Here is a 25130-nt window from a genome sequence, read left to right on the forward strand (position 1 = left end):
AAACTGAATAGCCAAATGTAAAAATAATCAGTGCATAGTATTTAGTGTATTAATTACAAATAAACATATCATTAAAAACAGACAACAGGTTTTTCAAGCAAGTCTAAAAAAAAATATGTTTTGAATTTGAGGATGATACTGTATAACAAAAAATGAGATCTCTGACATGTACTAAACCATTCTCTTTTTTTTCTTTTTTAAATGGTTGTAGTGGAGATTCAATGAGTGGTTTATAATTTGACAATTTAATTACAGCTCATAACCTAGACATAACCAGAATTATTTTTCTAGTAATAACAGTTATTGAACACAAAATTGTCATGATAATTTAATTTAAATTCAGTACGGACAAATAAAAGAGAGTAAAATGTCAATCTCATTTTTAATGACAATAGGGACAGGATGAATGTTCTCTTCACTGTAGTGACATGAAGTCATTTGCCACACATCTAGAATATGAACCCCAACATCCTGAAAAGCCCAGCGCAGAATTCTGTTCAATTGTAGAGAATACCAGTCACTGCCAAAAATATCCTATTATAGAGACAGAAAAACACAATATCATTCATAAACTTGCATCACAGAGTGGCTTCATTGTATCACTTGGTACTCTATACACTTTTATACACTTTTATCACTTTTATTTATGGAGATATGTTGTCACATCCAGTTCCGTTTAGTAGCGTAATTTATTTTGCACCTGCATTATTGTCAATGGACGGTTGCCAATTTTTTCAAAAAAATTATACTAATTTGAATTTGACAATAAACATAAATATTTCAAATGGTTTATTTAGCATTACACGATAGCCCACCATGTGTGCATTCTTCCATTTTAATGTCCAACATCATGTGAGTGAGGCAATTTTCAGCATTGACTATGTTGCCACAGTCAGTCAAGAGATAAATGAAGATTTGCACACTGTTCAAGTTACTGCTAAGAAGAATTATCGGAATACACTACAATATACGAAAGGGTGTATTCGTGTATAAATGCTATCCCATCATTGCATTCAAATGGATAATCAAACCAGTTTTGAATAATTCACTCTAGGCTGGAAATATTCCTTTATTTGAACAATTTAAATTTGATCAACTTAATGATTTTATTGCAAAGTAGAGTGCATGAAAGCAATACATTTTTTATGGGATGTATGACATTATCTAATTCGGATGGTCTTTAATTTGACGTGTTGTTTGTTTTCTATTTTGAATTTATTAAAATATTTTAAAACGTAATCAGACTCTGAAGTATTGCACATGCACATTCAGTAGGCTTCTGCGCTCCCTGTAGCAACTCATGATGTAATAACTGCACATAAATGTAAAAACTGCACATAATGTAAAATGCATTACATTATTATTGTAATAAAATGTTCATAATGTACATAATAAAATCTTGAGCTCATAATGTAATAATGTTACATTATGAGAAATCAATATTGTCATTTTGTGATAACTTTTAAAACATACAAAAACATAACAACATAAAACATCTCGGTTAGGTATGTAACTAAGGGAACTTGCGCTGCGTCACTGCTGTGGGAACGCTATACCCACATCTCCATAGGAGCCAGATGCCCGCCTGTGTAAAATTACACACTACGAATCGAGCACTGATGCCCTCGGTGTAGAGCTGAGGTCAAGTTCATAGAACCTCACAAAAAGCTATGCAGTGAGGACAACCCTGCCGCATCACACACTTCTTGAAGGGAAACTCCTGACAATAAAGCCTTAGAAGCAGCCATACTCCTAGTAGAGTGTGACCTTACAGCCAAAGGTGAAGGCTGACCGGCCACGATCACCCACTTGCTCATTCTCTGCCTAGATGCTGGGCACCCCCTTCTAGGTGACCCGAAACATACGAACAGCTGTGCAGTTTTCCTCCACAGGGCAGCTCTGTGGACATAAGCATCTAAAGCTCTCACAGGGCAGAGCAGATTAAGCTTTTCCTGGTCTGACGTCCAAAAGGGAAGATGACAAAAGGCCTGCAGAATAACTGGTCTTACAACATTAGTAGGAACCTTAGGAATCTATCCCAGCCTTTGATGAAGGAAGGCCTCAACCATACCCGGAGAAAATTCCAAGCCCGATGGTACCACCGAAAGAGCTAGAATGTCTCCCATTCTCTTAAGAGACATAATAGCAAAACATTTTTAGTGAAAGAAATGTATCAGGAACTTCTTCAATAGGCTCGAAAAGAGCCTCTGAACACCCAGAGCAGTGAGCAGCCCTATTGCTGCGGCGCCCGGGGACTTTGCATGAATATTTAAATGTTGCATTTTGTTATAGTTTAAAGACTGGATTTAGATTTTTTTTTTTTATCTACTATGAGGGAATATTAATATTCTTTTGTTATAAGCTAATCCAATTATGACAGGCTATTATAATTTTGGTACATTTATAATGTAATACATTTCTCATAACATAATAATTATTACATTACGAACATTTTATTACAATAATAATGTAATACTTATTACATTATGTGCAGTTTTTACATGATATGCAGTTATTACATTATGAGTTGCTACACTCCCCTTTAAATCATGAAATATGTGCCGCAATAACATGACACCATTTTTCATTTAACATCATCCCCAATTAATGATAGTAAACTGATGTGTTTATGGCATTATGGCAAACTGAGGTTGATGTGTTTAGATGAAATATCTGTTATTAACTGTACATCAATACATAACAACAATCCTGTGCTACGGGAACTGCCGTTGATACAGGCTACAGAGGAACATATTTTATGCTACTATTTGAAGCTTCCGCTTTTGAAGTGACAAAAGCCTATAACATTACCTTATAGCCAGTGTTGACAGTCTTGATTATAACAGTAGTAGCAGGTGCGCGCTGTAACAAGGCTAGAACAGCTTTGCGGACCCTCAACACTCTATGGGTGAAGAAATCCAGAGGGTATGTGGTGAAATGGGCCCCCAGATTGAACACAAGGACAGTGTTGGGTCCTCCAGCCAGGTTATTGATCTCATTACTCATGTAGTGCAGATTAGAAAATACTGCTTTCTTAGTGCGTAAAGGAACGCCGTGAGGCCTCCAGCATAAGTCAATTTTGTTCGCCACATCCACTGCTATGAGTGGCCCAAAGAAATATGGTTTGTTGAAAAACTTCTGCTCCAGGGCTGAAAAACAGACCCACAATTACTGCATTTATAAACTGTATACCATATAATTCTAATTAACAAATAAGCAACTCACTTGGTAATGTTTCCACAAGGAATTCAAACCACTGTTTTGAAGTAGAGTCTCCCATCATGTAGATGTGTTTGTCTTTCAGGCAGTCTGTTGTTGCTTGGGTTGTAAAATGGCGGGCGCTACAGACAAATGAAGTCCACACATCATTCAGGTAAAAGCCAGCCGGAACTGGAGTGTGTAAACCAGGACGACATTTCTCTGTAACATCTGCAGGACGAATAAATGTAGGTTCTGTCAAATGTATACGTTTTTAAAAAGGAGATTTTATTTGACTTGAAAATTGATTATGTGCAACACATTTCCCATTATTCTGCTGGGTTAAGCTATTGACCAACATACCAATAGTTCCATTTCCATCAGAATGAAAAATGTTTATGATCCTTTTATCTCCGTTAATACCTTTGTTAGATTGCTCCCTGCCAAAGAGAACATGGCTGTCATAATTCCCTTCCATCAATGCATCAAATAGATCAAATGCACAGTCAATCAAAAGTTTGTTAATCTCACATAAGCAATTTCTCCTCATCAGTCAGGGGGTTTTTATAACCACCCAAAGAGGTGTACACAAGGGCATTGCATGGCAGTGATTTGGGTCTCTGACAGAGCCAAGTTTCTCCAGTAGGTGGATCGATGTATTCACAGCAGCAGTTTCCTGTTCTCATACGCTCTAGTCCATTCTTGTCCCACTTTATATTACACACCATTGTTTCAGCCAGCCAGATATTATTTGGTCCTGATCCCTCATAATGTCCATAGAAAAACACTCTGTCAGCGTCAGTATCTGTGAGATGCTTCAGGAGCTGCACAACTTCACTGGAGTGAATTAGACGCACAGCCACCAGTGCCTCTCCGACCCACGGCAGGAGGAAGCGTACAGAGTAGGAGCCATTGAGCAGGTCTACCACCTCCCCAAAAACACTGGCCTGTGACAGAGGCACATTTTCAGTATAACTCTCTATGACACAAGCAGCAGATTAGATCATGTTAAGTACATCATGTGTAAAAAAAATCACTGACCTTAGTTTTGTCCCAGAACAGCTTGGCTTGAAAAAAGTCACCTCCGTAACCCTTGGATTTGTTGCCAAAGTCCTTTGCGTGCACAGTAACAAAAAGTTCCTCCCCTATTTGATAGCTCTCTTTCAGGTCCTGAATGATGAATTCAGTGTGGTCTGGACTAGTCGTCATGGACACATTTGTGATTGCTCTGTCAGGCCTGGGCCAGTAAAGAGCCCTCTGTAACCTGGAGTAGTCATATAAAGTGATACCGAATTCAGAGTAAAATGAGATTGACTCTTCTGAAGTGAGTACTGAAGGAGAAGAGGAATTTGTATGGAGGCCGGCAAAGTGCAGAGAGAAAAAGCTGGGTGGAGGGTGTTTCTTCCTTGCATTACCTATATAAGACCATATGACCTACAAATACACAAAATATTGTTGTTAATCAAAAGTTTTGTCTTCAATAGTTTTGACTACAATCATGCTTGTAGATTACTAAACTAAACTTCTAGGGTTATGTACATAACCCTGATTCCCTGAGAAGGGAACGAGACACAGCGGCATAACGTTGATGCTATGGGAACGGCATACGGTGTGACCTGTGTCTGAATTATGCATGGAACATGGCAATTGATTGGCAGACGGCAGTCCTATAAAAAAATGATTCTAAACAGCATGGGTCTCACATAAGCATGCATTTTTACCCAATGATTTGAATGATTTCATGCATAAACAGTATACCTATGATAGACCTTATGGTCCACTCGTTGCGTTCTTTCTTCCGGGTTGTTATTCCACACACAGCACAAAGGAAAAATATCTACTTTTTTTTATGAAGGAACTGTTATGACATCCACTCCAAACATTACAAAGTTCACGATAGCTTTCGTTCACACTGTAATTTCACTTCACCTAATTACTCTTCAACAGTGGACTAGCCGACGTTGTCAAAGGTTTCATCTTTGCAATGCAATTGGATCCCGTAAGTCTATGCATCACATAATATTTTGCATAGGCTCGTATGAATCAAGATCAATTTAACTAAAATATTGATATGCAAATTACTACCAAGCAAACATGTGACGTAAAATAGTCTGTCATGTCTCTATAACGTCCGTCAGTTCAGGCCCACCTTTGCACGTCTGTGCAACGTGCAAAACTGGTTCAGTATCTGAACGTCTGACAAGGGACACCCTTTGGATGTCTGTGGAAGTGCAAAACTGGTTCAATATCTGAACGTCTGACAAGGGACACCCTTTGGATGTCTGTGGACGTGCAAAACTGGTTCAATATCTGGATGTCTGACTAGAACCCGCTATGGATGTCTGTGGACGTGCAAAACTGGTTCAATATCTGGACGTCTGACTAGGACCCCCTATGGACGTCTGTGGACGTGCAAAACTGGTTCAATATCTGGACGTCTGACTAGGACCCCCTATGGACGTCTGTGGACGTGCAAAACTTGTTCAATATCTGGACGTCTGACTAGGACCCCCTATGGACGTCTGTGGACGTGCAAAACTGGTTCAATATCTGGACGTCTGACTAGGACCCCCTATGGATGTCTGTGGACGTGCAAAACTAGTTCAATATCTGGACGTCTGACTAGGACCCCCTATGGACGTCTGTGGACGTGCAAAACTGGTTCAATATCTGGACGTCTGACTAGGATCCCCTATGGACGTCTGTGGATGTGCCAAATTTGTATAATTTCTGAACGTCTGACTAGGACCCTTTTGGGACGTCTGTGGACGTATGAATCTGGTTCAATATCGAACATCTGAATAGGGACCCTTACTGTGGTTGTTTGTGGATGTGCAAGAAAGCCAGGACTCCTTTTGGACAGAAGACTATTTCAGTATCTGAACCAATCTGAAACGTGTCATTGTGAAATGTAAAAAGTATTTTGACAAATCACACAAAATACTGTTAAATAAATACATTTAAAAAAATAATCAAATTATTATGAAAATAGGAAATTATATTTGATATTAAGTTGATATTATGCAATCATGGCAAAATTATTCAATTATTTACAATTTCTTTAATATATGGATTGAGAAATGCAAACTTTCTGGGAAATTTCTGGAAAAAAAAATATTGGTGAAATATTGCCCAATTTTAATAGCAAAAGTGCATGTACACATAATTTCCAGCATTAAAAGCAATTCAGTAGAATTGGAACCCACTATCAAGAGATCTTGCACACAGGGTTGAGCCCACAATGAGCCTACAATTTCACTGATTTATATTGAATTTTTCTTTTTTTGAAGTTTGAAGGATCATATGTGTATTTTATATATATATATATATTTTTTGTAAAGACTCCTAATTCAATGCTGATTTAGCACATATATCATCATTTAGCACACTGCAGTTATTAATATTAGTTTGAGCATGTCCTGATGTCATTGGATGACACTGAATACTGTACTGATATAGCAAATACATGTTTATATGTGTGAGATCATATGTGCTAAATAAATCAGCATTGTTTTTCAGTGAAATGTCCCTTCAAATAAGTAAATTAATGAATTGTTACATTTTAGCACACACATATAGCAAAGGCATGTGGCCCACTTTTGGTATAAATCTGGCACAGCTGTTGCAGATGTGGGCCAAACCTCTATTTTGACTAATTTTGGTATGTGGAATTCATTTCTGCCATTGATATGACCATATTGGGTGATTTTTGACCTTGAAAGGGCATGGTCAAGGTCGTTTTCTATTTCTACAGCGAGCTGCAGGATGTTTTGCCTTCTCCCTCTGACACCAACAGTATATGGAAGTCAATGGGGCAAAAACAGCCACGAGGAGTAAATGAGGGATACAATTTTTTAATCTGATGCTGCACAAAAACTAACAATGCATCAAAGCCAAATTTGATAGTTGTCCACGCAGTAAGATAGTGGATAGTTGTCCACGCAGTAAGATAGTGGATAGTTGTCCACGCAGTAAGATAGTGGATAGTTGTTCATGCAGTAAGATAGTGGATAGTTGTTCATGCAGTAAGATAGTGGATAGTTGTTCATGCAGTAAGATAGTGAATAGTTGTTCATGCAGTAAGATAGTGGATAGTTGTTCATGCAGTAAGATAGTGAATAGTTGTTCATGCAGTAAGATAGTGAATAGTTGTTCATGCAGTAAGATAGTGAATAGTTGTTCATGCAGTAAGATAGTGGATAGTTGTTCATGCAGTAAGATAGTGGATAGTTGTTCATGCAGTAAGATAGTGGATAGTTGTTCATGCAGTAAGATAGTGAATAGTTGTTCATGCAGTAAGATAGTGAATAGTTGTTCATGCAGTAAGATAGTGAATAGTTGTTCATGCAGTAAGATAGTGGATAGTTGTTCATGCAGTAAGATAGTGGATAGTTGTTCATGCAGTAAGATAGTTGATAGTTGTCCATGCAGTAAGATAGTTGATAGTTGCCCACGCAGTAAGATAGTGGATAGTTGTTCATGCAGTAAGATAGTGGATAGTTGTTCATGCAGTAAGATAGTGGATAGTTGTTCATGCAGTAAGATAGTGGATAGTTGTTCATGCAGTAAGATAGTGGATAGTTGTTCATGCAGTAAGATAGTGGATAGTTGTCCATGCAGTAAGATAGTTGATAGTTGCCCACGCAGTAAGATAGTGGATAGTTGTTCATGCAGTAAGATAGTGGATAGTTGTTCATGCAGTAAGATAGTGGATAGTTGTTCATGCAGTAAGATAGTGGATAGTTGTTCATGCAGTAAGATACTGGATAGTTGCCCACGCAGTAAGATAGTGGATAGTTGTTCATGCAGTAAGATAGTGGATAGTTGTTCATGCAGTAAGATAGTGGATAGTTGTTCATGCAGTAAGATAGTGGATAGTTGTCCATGCAGAAAGATAGTTGATAGTTGCCCACGCAGTAAGATAGTGGATAGTTGTCCACGCAGTAAGATAGTTGATAGTTGCCCACGCAGTAAGATAGTGGATAGTTGTTCATGCAGTAAGATAGTGGATAGTTGCCCACGCAGTAAGATACTGGATAGTTGTTCATGCAGTAAGATAGTGGATAGTTGCCCACGCAGTAAGATAGTGGATAGTTGTTCATGCAGTAAGATAGTGGATAGTTGCCCACGCAGTAAGATAGTGGATAGTTGTTCATGCAGTAAGATAGTGGATAGTTGTTCATGCAGTAAGATAGTGGATAGTTGCCCACGCAGTAAGATAGTGGATAGTTGTTCATGCAGTAAGATAGTGGATAGTTGTCCATGCAGAAAGATAGTTGATAGTTGCCCACGCAGTAAGATAGTGGATAGTTGCCCACGCAGTAAGATAGTGGATAGTTGTTCATGCAGTAAGATAGTGGATAGTTGTTCATGCAGTAAGATAGTGGATAGTTGTTCATGCAGTAAGATAGTGGATAGTTGCCCACGCAGTAAGATAGTGGATAGTTGTTCATGCAGTAAGATAGTGGATAGTTGTTCATGCAGTAAGATAGTGGATAGTTGTCCATGCAGAAAGATAGTTGATAGTTGCCCACGCAGTAAGATAGTGGATAGTTGTCCACGCAGTAAGATAGTGGATAGTTGCCCACGCAGTAAGATAGTGGATAGTTGTTCATGCAGTAAGATAGTGGATAGTTGCCCACGCAGTAAGATAGTGGATAGTTGTTCATGCAGTAAGATAGTGGATAGTTGTTCATGCAGTAAGATAGTGGATAGTTGTTCATGCAGTAAGATAGTGGATAGTTTTTCATGCAGTAAGATGGTGGATAGTTGTTCATGCAGTAAGATACTGGGTAGTTGTTCATGCAGTAAGATAGTGAATAGTTGCCCACGCAGTAAGATAGTGGATAGTTGCCCACGCAGTAAGATAGTGGATAGTTGTCCATGCAGTAAGATAGTTGATAGTTTTTCATGCAGTAAGATGGTGGATAGTTGTTCATGCAGTAAGATACTGGATAGTTGTTCATGCAGTAAGATAGTGAATAGTTGCCCACGCAGTAAGATAGTGGATAGTTGTCCATGCAGTAAGATAGTGGATAGTTGTCCATGCAGTAAGATAGTTGATAGTTGCTCATGCAGTAAGATGGTGGATAGTTGTTCATGCAGTAAGATAGTGGATAGTTGCCCACGCAGTAAGATAGTGGATAGTTGTTCATGCAGTAAGATAGTGAATAGTTGTTCATGCAGTAAGATAGTGGAAAGTTGTTCATGCAGTAAGATGGTGAATAGTTGTTCATGCAGTAAGATAGTGGATAGTTGTTCATGCAGTAAGATGGTGAATAGTTGTTCATGCAGTAAGATAGTGGATAGTTGTTCATGCAGTAAGATGGTGAATAGTTGTTCATGCAGTAAGATAGTGGATAGTTGTTCATGCAGTAAGATAGTGGATAGTTGTTCATGCAGTAAGATAGTGGATAGTTGTTCATGCAGTAAGATAGTGGATAGTTGCCCACGCAGTAAGATAGTGGATAGTGAAAGATTATATGTGTATATATTCTGAGTGTACATTTTCTGCTAACTTCATTTTCTGAGCATGAGAAAGGCAACAGGTGTCTCCTGTTTTATCAGCTCTTGGTGTGTGCGCAAGCACATTCCATTATCAGGCCGTGTGTACAGAAACGCACAAACCTAGCTGTTATCATTTCTATGCGACCAGTATGTTCCTATTTTTGCTACTACCAAGGACGTTCAACTGTTGAACTTATCTCTACTCTTCTGTTCTTATAATGGACACACACACCTAACTGAAAGGGCGTGGAATAATGGTATAAATATCACTGTCTTTTTGCTGTATCTCTGAGAGCTGCATTCTGAATAAACCATATTGACTTAATTCGTGTGGTTCGTTGACTTGCACTCTCCCAGGATCCTGAAGCTGTAACTGATTGCTGAGCAGAGACTGAGACACACAAAGACACAGGGAATCAAATTTCTTACAGTGTTCTGGGGGCTCGTCCGGGATACATCCAGACAGGTAAGAGATAAATTTAATTTTTTACCTGCTCTGGTTGTATCTCAAAACTTAAGGGAAAATTGTATAAATTCTAGACGTACAATTATAGACTAAGTAAACTGTGTGTGTCAGTGCCTGGCCAGTTAATTTGGGAAAATGGGTCAAACATATCCAAAACCAGAACCAAGTGAAACCCCTAAGGTATGGATGGAAAGATGCAGTTGGGGGTATTATACAAATCCATATTTGGATAATTTAGCTGGCTGGACAGAAGGTGCACAATGGCGTAGTTATCCCAGGGAAGGAACTTTCGACCCTGGATTCCTACGAAGTGCGTTCGACCTAATTTATGGGCGACAGGGCGACCCAAATTGGGATTATGACTACATGAAAGGGGGATATGACGTGTGGTATAAAATGGCTGATGTATGGCGAGACAAAACTCGAGCATATGTCCCAAAAGCCGTCTTAAAGACTGTTCCTAACCCTGAGAAATTTAAAAAGAAAAAACCTGCAGCTGATAAGTCAGAAGATTTTGCCTTGTCACGGGAAAATCCTCCCCCTTATGTTTCACCGCCTAATTTAGTGTGTGCTTCGAAATCGTCGACGTCTGCGCCTCTGCAAATTTCTGAAAAACCTAGAGAAAATAAGAAAGAACAAAAGATAAGAGAAATACCGAAAATCTACCCTTCACTTCTTACAAGTGAAGAGATAGAGCAGGAATGTGATGATAATGAGTATATGGACGATTCAGGACCAGACTCCGGGTCCGTAATCGATCCTCCTAAAGTGCAAAATGTGGCAGCCGTATGGATGGAGCGAAGAGGGGGAATTGACATTCAACCCCCATCTCCAAGCGCTCTAAAAGATATAATTGATCTGTTGCCTAGCCCGTCGAAACCAATACCGTTCGTAGATATGCTGATTAGAACATCTCGTCACTGTCAGTTAGTGGGTGCGGATTATAGGTTTATCCTACAATGCAAGTTAGGAGACGCGTATGATGAAGATACGTTGATACAAGCCGTGCCCGTATTGGCACCAGAAACTGATAAAGTAGACACGTACAAGGAAGAAGAAGAGGAGGGATCCAGGAAGTCAAGGAAAACGTTTACTAAACTTAAGTGGCGCGACGAGTCGGCTGGAATGCTTAAGAGATTGGAAAAAGATTTGAAAAAGTATCTGTTAAACCTAAAAGCAGCAAACCGTGACTTATCACAGGTCACTAACTGTAAACAAGAAAAAGATGAACCGCCCTCTCAGTTCATAAAGCGATTTACTGATGTTTGGATGAATGTTGGTGGGTTGGAGCTAAAACCTGACGAACCAAACCCGATGTTTATCTCAACCTTTATGGCTAGTTGCACTCCGGCCCATCAGGATACGCTCAAACATCATCTAAGTGACAGAAGTACACTGAAAATAAAAGATGCTGCAGCCAAAATTCGGACGCTAGAATCAGATGGGTTATTTCAGATCCAGGGCACGAAGAAAAATGTAGCCTGCGTCGCAGTTCAAAATCAGGGACAGGGCCAGTATAGGGGTAAGAAGACAGGGAAATGCAATTACTGTCAGAAGCCAGGACATTGGTATAAGGAGTGCAGAAAACGTATAGCTGATGAGCAAAAGGGCGCCGTCTTGAAGACGGGAAGGAGACCACTGTCTGTGCCCATGTATGGTGCTGGACCTGCTTGGCAGGGTCCTCAGCAGTATGAGCAAGCTGGGTATAATAACTATGGCCCACAGCGCAGCGCTGGGCCGGCTGACGCTCCTCCTCCTCCTCCTCCTCCCCACAATGCAGGAAGAGGGGGGCCGAGCCCATATCACCAGTACTAGGGCTGCCCACAGAGCAAAAACCCCAGCGACAGCTGCTGTAATGAGGCTTTATTATCTGTCAACTTTGATTCGCCACTCAGCAGTGATGTACCAACTGTCGATTTGAATGTAAATGGTTCAATATACAGCTTTATCTTAGATACAGGGGCTACCATGTCCTCGCTGGGGTCTACATATGAGGGACCTATCTCTGGAAAAACTATTAGCTCTGTGGGAATTGATGGGGTCCCTTTTGAGAGTTACTTAACTCCTCCTTTTCTAATATTTTGTGATGATGACCCTGACACTCGGCTGAGACACCGTTTTGTGTTCATGGAAGGGTCACCCTTCAACCTTTTAGGAAGGGATCTGATGTCAAAATTGTGCCTAAACTTCTGTTTTTCTGGCTCTAAGCTCACTGTAAATAGCTCTGCAGCAAAAAATAATTGTTTGATGGCAATACATGGGGCTGTAGTTCCTCATAATTTTGCCTGCATGTCCCAAACAGGGGAGCAAATTTTAGATGGTCTTGGGCTGCCCGATCATCTATGGGCCACACATAAAAATGACGTAGGCTTTGTCAACTGTCAACCATACGAGGCCACAGTTAGACACCACGACCCTGTGTACAGAAAACAATATCCCCTGTCTGAAGACAAAGCTCTGGGTATTGACAAGGTCTTAAGTTCATTGATGGAACAGGGAGTGGTCGTGCCATGTAAAAGCCCATACAACACGCCTGTGAATCCAGTTAAGAAGCCTGATGGCACCTGGCGATTCACTCAAGACTTGAGGGCAATTAATGAGATTATTGTGCCAGTAGCCCCAGTGGTCCCTGATGTACCGACCATTATGTCATCAATTAAGTCAGATCATGAATATTTCTCTGTTGTTGACTTATGTTCTGCCTTTTTTAGTGTCCCAGTGCATCCTAACACACAGCAATTGTTTGCATTTACGCACCGCGGCCGACAGTTCACGTGGACCAGAATGCCACAAGGGTTTGTTGACTCACCAGCGGTCTTCACACAGGTAATTAGGGATTGTTTGTCTGATTTAAAGCTGCCCACAAATTCATGCATGTTGCAGTATGCCGACGACATCCTGGTGACTGGCGAAAGTGATTCAGACTGCAAAGAGGCTACTGCCTGCCTTCTGCAGCGATTGGCTGACTGTGGTTTCAAGGTGTCAAAGCAGAAGCTTCAGTTCTGCTTACCACAAGTCAATTATTTAGGCAATGTGCTCTCAAAGGGCCAAAAGCTGCTATCACCAGAGAGAATTAAAATTATTGTTGACACCAAACGACCAGCAACAAAACACGCACTAATGGCTTTTCTTGGTCTGATTAATTACTGTCGTCAGTGGATCCCTGATTGCTCATACCATGACAAAACACTCAGAAGTGCTTTCACTCATGAGGACCCCATGTCAGGTCCATTGACCTGGACGCAGCCGATGTTGAACTCATACGAGGCCCTGAAGTCAGCCTTGTGTTCAGCACCGGCCCTGGGGCTGCCTAACTATGATTTACCTTTTCATCTATATGTTACACATCATGGTGATGTGGCCAGTGCGGTGCTGGCCCAGGAACATGGGGGAGGGTTTAGACCATGTTCATATCTGTCCAAATCTCTTGATAATGTGGCGAAAGGCCTGCCAGCCTGCTTGAAGGCGATTGCTGCGGCTGCAGTAATGGTTGGTGACTGTCAAAAGATTGTACAAGGTCATCACTTGACATTACACTGTGCTCATCAGATTCAGTACATGCTTAGGCATTTATCCACCCAACACTTGTCAGTCCAACGACGGAGTGGATACGAGGGTGTGTTGTTGAATACTGAAAACCTGGTGGTCAAGCCTACTTCATCACATGACACAGTAGCACATGCCTTACAACGACTGATTCATGCACAGGATGATTGTGAAGCTGATGAACATGATTGTATGATGACAATAACTACTGATTGTTCCATCAGGCCTGACATGCTGTCCACTCCAATAGAGGGCGCCAGATCGCTATTTGTGGATGGCTCTTGTTCCAAACCACAAGATGGGGTATATCTGTGTGGATATGCCGTTTGTGAGTTACCTGACAAAACATTAGAATCCTATTCTCTGCCTTTTTCATCAGCACAGGCCGCTGAATTGATTGCTCTGACCAGAGCCTGTACGTTGGCTGAGGATGAGGATGTCAACATTTATACTGACAGCAGGTACGCTTTTGGTGTGGCACACGATTTTGGCCAGATCTGGGCTACTAGAGGCTACGTTGCTGCTGATGGTAAGCCTATAGCCCATGGATCGTTAGTAATGGATCTAATACAGGCATGTAGACTACCTCGACGTTTGGCCATAATTAAAACCAAAGGTCATTCATATGACAACACGAGGGAAGCTAAAGGCAACTCTTTAGCTGACAAAATGGCAAAAGAGGGGGCTTTATCAGGTAAAATGCCTCCATGGTTAAATATAACCGCAGTATCAGCTGACCCACAGGTCCTTACCTGTGGTATGATACCAAATACAGACTTAAGAGCAATGCAGGCCTCGGCATCTGACTCTGACAGGGCCTACTGGAACCACATGGGTGGGGTTGAAAATTCATTGGGTATTATCATTGATGGTCATGGCCGCGTTTGTGTGCCAGCCTCATGTGCTTACTTCCTCATTTGGGAGTTTCATGGTGTCACACACCGCGGCCAAAGAGGGGTATACGAGGATATGTCTAAATTTTTATGTATTCAAGATTTGGCAGCAAGAATACAGGACACATTAGGGAGATGTGTGACATGTGCAATGAATAATACTACGAAACCAGTAGCGAAACATCAAATTTTACCGCTACCAGATAGTCCGTTACAACAATGGCAAGTGGACTTTACGCACTTACCTAAGAAAGGTCCGTACAAATACTTATTGGTATTCATTGATAAATTTTCAAGGTGGATTGAGGCTTTCCCGTGTGCTAAGGAGGATGCGAAGACAGTTGTAACACACTTAATGAAGGAAATTATACCTAGATATGGTATACCACTCGCCATAGACTCAGACAAAGGCCCTGCTTTCATCGCAAAATTGCTAATGGATATGACAAAACAATTACAGATTACGTGGCAGCACCACATACCGTACCATCCACAATCGTCCGGAATTGTGGAACGGGCCAACCGCACCATCAAAGACAAATTGAGAAAAGCAATGCACACAGCTGGTCATAATGACTGGCCAAAATTGTTACCTGTTGTCCTAGCCGAAATGAGAATGGCACCCCATAAGGGTCTAAAAGGGCTATCCCCATATGAAATGGTAATGGGTCGTCCATTCCCCGCCCCCTGGAAAGGAGGTGGGATTCTTGGAGGTGTTGGATGTGATGTGCCCCTGGGGGAATATGCTAGATTATTATGTGAGGTACTCCATGAAAACTGGAGGAAGCTGCATTCGAGTTCTGCACCACTACCATTAGACCCAACACACCCATTCAAAATTGGGGACGAAGTGATGGTCAAACAATTCTTAAAGATGGGGGATTCTTTTGAAACTACAAAGTATAGCTCCCCGACAAAAATTGTGGCGGTAACTCGAACTGCAGCACTAACGGAATCTTTTCCACAGTGGATCCACGCTACAAGGTTGAAGAAAATCCCTGGACAAGCTGCTAACTAATTTTGTGTGTTACAGGTGTCCCAGGACGTGTGCATTAATGGAAATGCAATGGCAATAATTGTAGGGAATAACCATGTCTGTCTAGGTTTACTAGAGCTGTCCGATACCTGAACAAGGGGCCACTTGGGTAGGGTTTGAAAAAACCACTACTGCGTCAAAGGGCGGAGAGGCTGGGGCTGTGCGTGACCTGGACTGACTGGGACTGACCACGATTCTTTGCTGGCTGACTGTCTGTTATCGCATAGCAGAGGAGCTGAACACGCAGCGCTGCTCATGAAATAACACTCATCAGCACCAATATCCTTTCTGATTTTATTTTTTTTGCTTTGGTACCATTTTAGCATCATCATCATTATTTTCTGTATTGTTATTATTGTTGTATTGATATTAAGCATACTCTCAGAATGCAGCCGTATTATGTGTATGTAATTGTTCTCTGTATGACATGTACCTTGGCTGTAAAGCCAACGGATAATTTGTTTTGGCAATATGCTAGTTCTGTCGCTCGAGGCGTCACCGATGAATCATGTTACGTATGTCAACAAATAATGTCATCTGTAATTGGTATCTCTATGCCCGTGCTAGACCAATCTTTATACGATCATTCATGCACCTATGTGTACGTATGGCCTGGAGGAAGAGATTTTGCATGGCTCCCTCGAGCCCAATGCATGGACCACTCTCAGAATGGCTCCCGGCCCCAACACCCCTTCCTACCTGAGCATATCAACATCAGGCCCGTCTTTCCAAAGAATTTTATATTTACTAAATGTTATCAAGGCACTAGCACCAATCCATCCGACCCCAGGGGTCGGATTAGGCGAGAGATGTGTAAAGAGGTGATCAGTGAACAACCACTCTGGACCTCTTTCAATGCCACCACCGTACACGTCAACACGATGAAAAAGACATTATTAAAGATATTTGAGTCATATGGTAATATTACTTTCAGATTACACCTTGATTGGTGGTGGTATTGTGGCCCAGGAGACCTATCCAAAGATATACCGGAAAACTGGTCTGGTCTGTGTGCCCCACTTCAGTTATCTTACCCAATCCAGATATTCCAGCAAACTAACCAGCCTAGGCCCACGCATCGTCGACTGAGAAGGGACGTATCCATGGATGAAGTCCCTAAAGACCACCGCCTGACCTCCCACTGGACTCGTTGGTGGACCTCCATGTTCCCCCAAAAGGGAACTGCAGATCAATGGGTTCACATCGAGGTCCTTCATTATCGACTGGCAAAGTTTGTCAATGACACCACTGATGGTATGACCGGAGTGAGAAAAGAACTAGGTGCCCTGCGCCTGATGACCATGCAAAACCGCCTGGCATTGGACATGCTCCTGGCTGATAAAGGGGGCGTCTGTGCCATGGTGGGGGATCAGTGCTGCACCTTTGTCCCAGCTGAGGATGAAGCTGAAGGAGCTGTGGGCCATGCTGTGGAAGAGATGAGGAAAACAGCGAAGAAGTTGTATAAGGATGAAACTAGAGAAAAGGATTGGGGTTGGGGCTTCCTGCATTCCGTATTTGGTTGGGTCACGCCATTTGTAACTATGTTAATGCCAATATTGCTGATTCTACTGGCTGTCTGTATTTTTGGGCCATGCTTACTGCAATGTTTGATGAATCGAGTGTACGCTACTGTCTCTAGCTTGACACCATCACATCGTTATGAACCAACTGCTCAACGTTAAGCTTTCAGCTTAAAAGAGGGGATTGAAAGATTATATGTGTATATATTCTGAGTGTACATTTTCTGCTAACTTCATTTTCTGAGCATGAGAAAGGCAACAGGTGTCTCCTGTTTTATCAGCTCTTGGTGTGTGCGCAAGCACATTCCATTATCAGGCCGTGTGTACAGAAACGCACAAACCTAGCTGTTATCATTTCTATGCGACCAGTATGTTCCTATTTTTGCTACTACCAAGGACGTTCAACTGTTGAACTTATCTCTACTCTTCTGTTCTTATAATGGACACACACACCTAACTGAAAGGGCGTGGAATAATGGTATAAATATCACTGTCTTTTTGCTGTATCTCTGAGAGCTGCATTCTGAATAAACCATATTGACTTAATTCGTGTGGTTCGTTGACTTGCACTCTCCCAGGATCCTGAAGCTGTAACTGATTGCTGAGCAGAGACTGAGACACACAAAGACACAGGGAATCAAATTTCTTACAGATAGTTGTTCATGCAGTAAGATAGTGAATAGTTGTTCATGCAGTAAGATAGTGGATAGTTGTCCACGCAGTAAGATAGTGGATAGTTGTCCATGCAGTAAGATAGTGGATAGTTGCCCACGCAGTAAGATAGTGGATAGTTGTTCAAGCAGTAAGATAGTGGATAGTTGTTCATGCAGTAAGATAGTGGATAGTTGTCCACGCAGTAAGATAGTGGATAGTTACCCACGCAGTAAGATAGTGGATAGTTGTTCATGCAGTAAGATAGTGGATAGTTGTCCATGCAGTAAGATAGTGGATAGTTGTTCATGCAGTAAGATAGTGGATAGTTGTTCATGCAGTAAGATAGTGGATAGTTGTCCATGCAGTAAGATAGTGGATAGTTGTTCATGCAGTAAGATAGTGGATAGTTGTTCATGCAGTAAGATAGTGGATAGTTGTTCATGCAGTAAGATAGTGGATAGTTGTTCATGCAGTAAGATAGTGGATAGTTGTTCATGCAGTAAGATAGTGGATAGTTGCCCACGCAGTAAGATAGTGGATAGTTGTTCATGCAGTAAGATAGTGAATAGTTGTTCATGCAGTAAGATAGTGGATAGTTGTCCACGCAGTAAGATAGTGGATAGTTGTCCACGCAGTAAGATAGTGGATAGTTGCCCACGCAGTAAGATAGTGGATAGTTGTTCAAGCAGTAAGATAGTGGATAGTTGTTCATGCAGTAAGATAGTGGATAGTTGTCCACGCAGTAAGATAGTGGATAGTTACCCACGCAGTAAGATAGTGGATAGTTACCCACGCAGTAAGATAGTGGATAGTTGTTCATGCAGTAAGATAGTGGATAAAGGATTAGACCTTTTTTGGATGCTGCTTTTGTACCAAATCATAATTACAATCACCTGTGAACATCACCTGTTTCAAATCACATCATTATTTAACCATTTTACCTCATTATTAGCCCTAAATTGCTCCTGTCCCAACTTTTTTTGAAATGTGTTGCAGGTCTGAATGACAGGAAAGGATGCATATTTACAAATGACATGAAGTTGACCAGACAAAACATGAAATATTTTGTGTTCATATTGTCTGCAATGAAATACAAGTCAAAGTAAATTTAGAAATCACTTCTTTTTTTTTTATTTGCGTTTTCCATACTGTCCCAACTTTTTCTGATTTGGGGTGTAAATACCCTTTAATGACTGTTTGTCAGCACCCCAATCTTGTCCTGCTACTGCTCTCATTAGATTCAAAACTTTACCACATTTCTTTAATATATGATCTATATTATCCCTCCAGATTAATTTGTCATCAAACCACAATCCTAGCTATTTAAATGTTGACACTTTCTCTAGACCCATATAATTTTAGCACTTTATTCTCCTCCTTGTAAATATCTGATAACATGTTTTAGATATTGAGAATCTTAAACCCCATTCTAATGACCATTTTCCAACTACTTCTAAAGCTTCTTGGATTTTATCCATATTAAAAGATATATTCCTTCCTCTTTTCCACATTATTCCATCATCTGCATATAACCCAGTGTTAATTCCCGGTGCCACTTTTCCAAAAATATCATTAATCATGATATTAAATAATATAGGACTAATCACACTACCCTGAGGCGTTCCATTTTCCACACTTAAAGTTTGAGATACTTCCCTACCCACTTGAACTTGAATTGTTCTGTCAAATAAAAAACTTAATACCCAATTAAACAATCTTCCTTCTTTTCCAATTCTCTTCATTTTAATAAGTAATCCTTCTTTCCATAACATGTCATATTCCTTTTCCATATCAAAGTAAACTGCCACTAATCCCTCTTTAACTGCTAAAGCTTTGTTTACATCTGTTTCCAGCTTTACTAATGCATCTAATGTTGATCGGCCTTTCCTAAAACCATATTGATTAGGTACCAACGCTCCCTTCCTCTCAAGTACATAAACTAGCCTATTTACAATTATTTTTTCCATCAGTTTACATAAATTTGATGTCAGCGCAATTGGCCTGTAATTCCCTGCTATCGATGCATCTTTCCCTGATTTAGCTATTGGGATAATTATTGCAAGTTTCCATGACCTTGGCAATCTTCCTTCTATCCATATCTTATTATATAAGTCCAATACTACTTTAAGTATTCTGTCATTTGCATATTTGGGCATAATATAACAAATTCCGTCTTGTCCAGGTGCTGATCGTTGTACCCTGTGTAATACCCTTTTATGTTCCCATATTTCAAAGTCAGCATCTAATGCTCCTTTTCCATCAGGTCTTTTAATACATATATCTTGATGTTGATTCAAAACTTCCAGTCTTTTCATTCTATAATTCTCATCGAGGTTTTCTTTACTATGTGCTTTCTGAAAGGTTTTAACTACTAATTCTGTTCCTTGTCCTTTTCTGTAATAGCTGTCCTTCCTTCTCCTGAGATTACTGGCATATTTCTGGTTTTATATATTCCAATCATCTTCTTTAACATATTCCATACCTCTCCTAATTCAGTTTCCTTTCCTATAGAATCACAATAATCTCTCCAGTATTTCTTTTTTGCATACTTAATTGTCCTTCTAGCAAGTGGCGGAGCTAGGGGGTGGCCAGGGGTGGCCGCTACGTACATAGACTACAGCCGCGTTTCCACCGCAGGAACTTTCCCCCGGAACTAGGAACTTTGGGGGGGAACTCGGTGTGTTTCGACCGCAGGAACCAGGGTCTAAATGAAGTTCCGGGGAAATATTTCCCCCTCCAAACGGCCCTGCTTGCAAGGTGGTACTTTTCAAAAGTTCGTGAACTTTCGGGGGTGGGACTTGGGCGCTGAACATGCTGATTGGTTGAGCTCTCGCAGCATTTTTTTTCCACCGCCATTTTTACAAGTCTTTTGCGAGGTGGGTTCTGCGTTCAGTAAATATTTTCTTTGCAACAATGGAGTTCAACAAAAAATTCGACCGATGGACCGACGACGAGGTTCAGGCTTTATTGAGCATATATGCGGAGGAGGACATCCAGCGGGAACTGGAAACGGCGACCCGCAATGAAAAGGTATACCTGAAGATATCGACTCGGTTCCAGTCACACTGGAAAACAGTGCAGAGAGAAGTTAAAGAAATTAAGACAAGATTACAAGAAATTAAAGGATCATAACAACTGGAGCGGTTCCGACCGGCGTATCAACAAGTGGTATGACCGCCTGGACGCGTTGTTGGGACACAGACCGTCCTTTTCTGGTGCAGCGGTAACGAAAGACTCGGCTAGTGCATTGTTGGAAACCATCCAGGAATCCGAGTGGGTTGAAGGTAAATATCTCATCTTGGTATCATCTATTAAACTCTTTGCAGTGTTTAAATACGTTGCAGTAACTTTTTTCAACGTGCTTTTCCAGACGTAACGAGTGGCCCCGATGAATTGCAGGCAACGGAGACCAGCATGTTTTCCCCTGCGGTCACCAGTACGTTAGCCCTCGTCCCGTGTCTCCTGCCGAAACACACACACGCCGAGGTATAAAGCTGATAAAAATGTGTATAATTTAAAAACTGATGTGTAATCCTTAATAGTTTTGAGTAGTTTTGTTGTTTTTAATTGTAAACTTAAATTGGCCATGATAAAAATTCAAAGCGAGCATAAAAGTAATTTAGCTCATTCAGGAAGTTAACATCAGTGGCTGCGGGGGTGGAGTGGAGTCCCACTACCATCATTTAAGCATACCAATAAATTGTCCTCCATATATTCTTCCACCACTGTGCCGTTTTTATCTGATTTTTTACTTCCCCATACCACACTGTGTGCATTAAAGTCCCCACACCATATCACTATCCCTTCTTCTTTACTCCAAATCTTATTTAATTCACTTAACGATATTAGATCACACGGATTGTAATAGTTTATTATTGTAACTTTTCCTAATGATGTCCACACATTCATATTGTGTTTCCACCTTTACTTCCCTATAAGCCACCCCATTCTTTATAAAAGTTGCACACCCTCCACCTGTTGCTCTTGATCTATCTTTTCTAATGGATAAATACCCTGGAATAACAAAATCTAAGGGCGATTTAAGCCATGTCTCCTGAATGCATATTATATCAGGAAGGTCTTTCATTTCATGCACAACCTTCTTGAACTCTTGACCATTCGCAGTCAGACTCCTAGCATTCCATTGTACTATCCTGCGTCCTTGGTCTGTCTGTGGTTTCCTGATAGCTTGCATTATTCTCAGATTTCCCTAATAGAGTCTGAATTTCCTCAACTGATACCTCAGTTGTACCCAGCTGACGAGCTGCTGCAGATACAATGATTTTTAATTTCTCTGTTCTTTTGTTTGTTTGAGCTGTACAGTTAATTACTTCAGCAATAAATGCAATGAACCTTACTTTACTAACCATAAGCATGATTTCCAGAGTTAAGTGATTGGGCTGGGCATTTTAATGTCATCAGTTGTGCGGGCTATGAAAGCCATTGTGGAACGCACCTGGGCAGAGCTTCATTTCCCGGATGTGTTGTGGGTTCCGCTGTTGCGATTGAACGTGAATCTGGTTCGGTAAAGGAAAGCGGCTGTGTTTATGGTCGCTTCTGCGGTTGCTGTTTTGTCACAGCTGCTTTAATTGGCTGATGGCTATGAGTTGTTTTTTCTTGTTTTCTATAAAGAATATTGAATGTTAATTGTATGTTTCTTGCGCAGATTGCAGGGTGAATAACATCCTTACGGTTGCAGCACCGCTGTCTCGTCCTTTGGTCGATTTGCATTGAGTCTGTGTGTGTTCTGGGTCGCGGTGCAGTTTGACCCGTGCCAACAAACTGTGTCCTTGTGTGCACATGTTGTGTTCCAACAAAAGGCTTTGAGCGTGCTTATTCTGTGTGATTATTACCTTTTGTTAAATTTGTTGGAGTCAACAAATTCAATTTAATTAATCTATATTCATCTATTCTTTGTTCAAATCAGGTATTTTGCATCTGTTTTTGTGTTTTTTGGTTTTGTAAAACTATAGTAGGCTTATTGATTTATTTTTCTTGCATGTCGTAATTCAGTTTTCCCATTAATGTGAATTTGGGTTATTTGAATTTAAGTTGATTTAATTTTTCTTCTTCTTTGTCTTAACCTAAATTGAGTTTATTGTTTTTGTTTAATTGATTTATTTTGGTTGATAATATTGTGAAACATTTGTTTTGGGGCTTAATTTGTTGTAGTTTATTTTGAGTTAAAGTGTGTGTGTGTGTGTGTATTGAGTTATTTTTTCATCTAGGAGCTACGGCTTTATTGACCAGGGCGACCATTCGTCTATAGATGGTGGTGTTTCTTCATTGTGTGCTGTGGTCGGTGGCGTGCACTGGGGTTCTTTAATTGGTATGTGAGTGTGCTGTGCAGATTTCGAGATCCCTTATTATTGGAGTATCTTCCCTGTAGTTGGCCGCAGCTCCATGACATTTGAAGTGACTTATGCAAGTCTGTATTAAAGTTTATAAGTGACGTTGTTTCATGTATGCTTTTATGTTATTACAATTAAAACTTTTGTATTTGACTGATACCTGTGTCTCCACGTTTTGCTTGCCACTGGGCAGGGAACCTGTGTAAAGCCTTTTAGTTAAATGCTGTGGGTGAAATTCCCAAGGTGGCGTAGTCGGGTATATAGACTCAGGTATATTTTTTTTGTTTTTTGTGTGTTTTTGTAGGGACGAGACAGCGGTGTATGCTCAACTGAGCTCCCACTAAAAATTTTCTGTAACAGTTTTTGTTGTTGTTTTTTTTAGTTAAAATGGAAAGTGAGTTGCAGGAGTTGCGAGACCTGGTGATTCAATTGAGAGCTGATAATGAAAGGCTGCGACAGGAACAACCATCGGTAAGTTCTCCAGGCACTAGTACCACTAACGATAGTGACGTTGCAGCAGCAGTGGCTAGACCTGCATTGGCCAGCACTCGTGCTTCCCCAGTGGATAGGTTTGTTTTTGTGCTGAGGGACCGTAAATGCCCCAAATTTGGTGGAACATCCAGTATAGGCATTGAGGAATGGGTTGATGAAGCGCAGGCTTGTATGCGGGCCCGTTGCCTGTCATTGGCTGATCAAGCTTTCTTCCTCTTCGATCATTTAGAAGGGGAAGCTCGTGAAGAAATTAGGCATCGCCCTGATACGGATAGAGGAGAATCGGCTAGAATAATTGTGGCCCTTCGTGAATTGTATGGGTGTTCCTTGTCATATGTAGCTTTGCAAGAAGCCTTTTTCTCCCGGAGGCAGTAGGAAGGGGAGACCCTGTTAGAGTTTTCCCTTTCTTTGATGGTGTGGCAGTACGAGGAAAAAAGGGGAGGTTTTTTTGCTGTGTGGCCGGATGGAGGAGGGAAATAAATTAACCGGAAATGTGTATATAAGGAGGAGTCATAGGAGGAACGAGTGGAGGGAAAAAAAAGAGAAGAGAGAGAGAAAACCGATTACCTGAGACATCAGGTTGGTGAGACTGAACGCATCGCTGCTGTTTGAGCCAGTCTGGGTCGCTGAAGCGGACGTGAGTTTCCGGGGCGATATTTGGAGTGCGGCATGTACTCTCGGCTGCTGGTTGAAGGATGACGAAGTCTTTGTGGCTGACGAGCGCGAGTGAGCTGCTCAGGTGAACGAACTCCTGTTTAAACTCTCTTAGTGTAAAAGACTCCAACCGACAAAAAAAACTGTTTCCTCCCTGCCATTGCCGGCCCGAGCTCAGCGCTCCTCACACACACACACACACACACACACACACACACACACACACTACACGAACCCGCAAACATACCTGAACTTTCACGCACGCCCATTCATCACATCACACCAAAGACTGTTTCCCATTTTTTGGTGTTTGGTTTGATTTAGCGTGAAAAAGTTTCTTTTTTGTGAAATGAACTGACAGATTGAATGCTTTTCTTTATATATTAATTAATTTGCACAGTTTGAGCAGCGAACCTGTTGAAAGGTGTTGAATCTGCCGGGACTGTCCAAAGAGATACTTGCCTCAACTTGTATTGTCTTCTTATATATTTAATTATTTATTTTTTGTTTCCATTGTAAAAAATTGTTTGTTTTTTTGTGTTGAAGAACGATTGTTTTTTTTTTTTTAATTTATTTTTGAAGTGAAACCAAGGTGATCTCTTTCTCTTTATATACTTTTTCATCCTTTCTGTTTCCAGTACCTCCTGTTGAGGAAATGTTGTGTGAAACTAAGGGTGCTTAATAAATTTTTTTCTTATTTATTTATTTGTTTATTTTTATTTCCTTTGTTGGTGTTTTGTGTGATTTTCTTACATTTATTGTTTATGAAAATATACCCAAGAACCATGACAATGACCTTGTGAATTATTTTTG

At 40.8% G+C, this 25130-nt stretch overlaps 1 protein-coding gene across 1 annotated transcript in view; it reads right to left on the bottom strand.

Moving 5' to 3' along the window:
• Positions 1–339: 339 nt before the first annotated feature.
• The window catches only part of LOC307130424 (NXPE family member 3-like), a gene marked incomplete at its 3' end in the record, with an annotated part of 42542 nt that continues 17751 nt past the window's right edge, over positions 340–25130 (bottom strand). Inside the window, exons 2-7 of the mRNA XM_079823390.1 lie at positions 4240–4632; positions 3730–4145; positions 3562–3638; positions 3226–3429; positions 2812–3149; positions 340–534 (exon numbers count right to left, since the gene is read on the bottom strand). Coding sequence (XP_079679516.1) covers positions 340–534; positions 2812–3149; positions 3226–3429; positions 3562–3638; positions 3730–4145; positions 4240–4632 — 1623 coding nt within the window. The remainder of the gene's footprint in view (positions 535–2811; positions 3150–3225; positions 3430–3561; positions 3639–3729; positions 4146–4239; positions 4633–25130) is intronic.

The sequence above is a fragment of the Gobio gobio genome, assembly GCF_949357685.1.
Source record: "Gobio gobio genome assembly, chromosome: 8".
Classification (NCBI taxonomy): Eukaryota; Metazoa; Chordata; class Actinopteri; order Cypriniformes; family Gobionidae; genus Gobio; species Gobio gobio.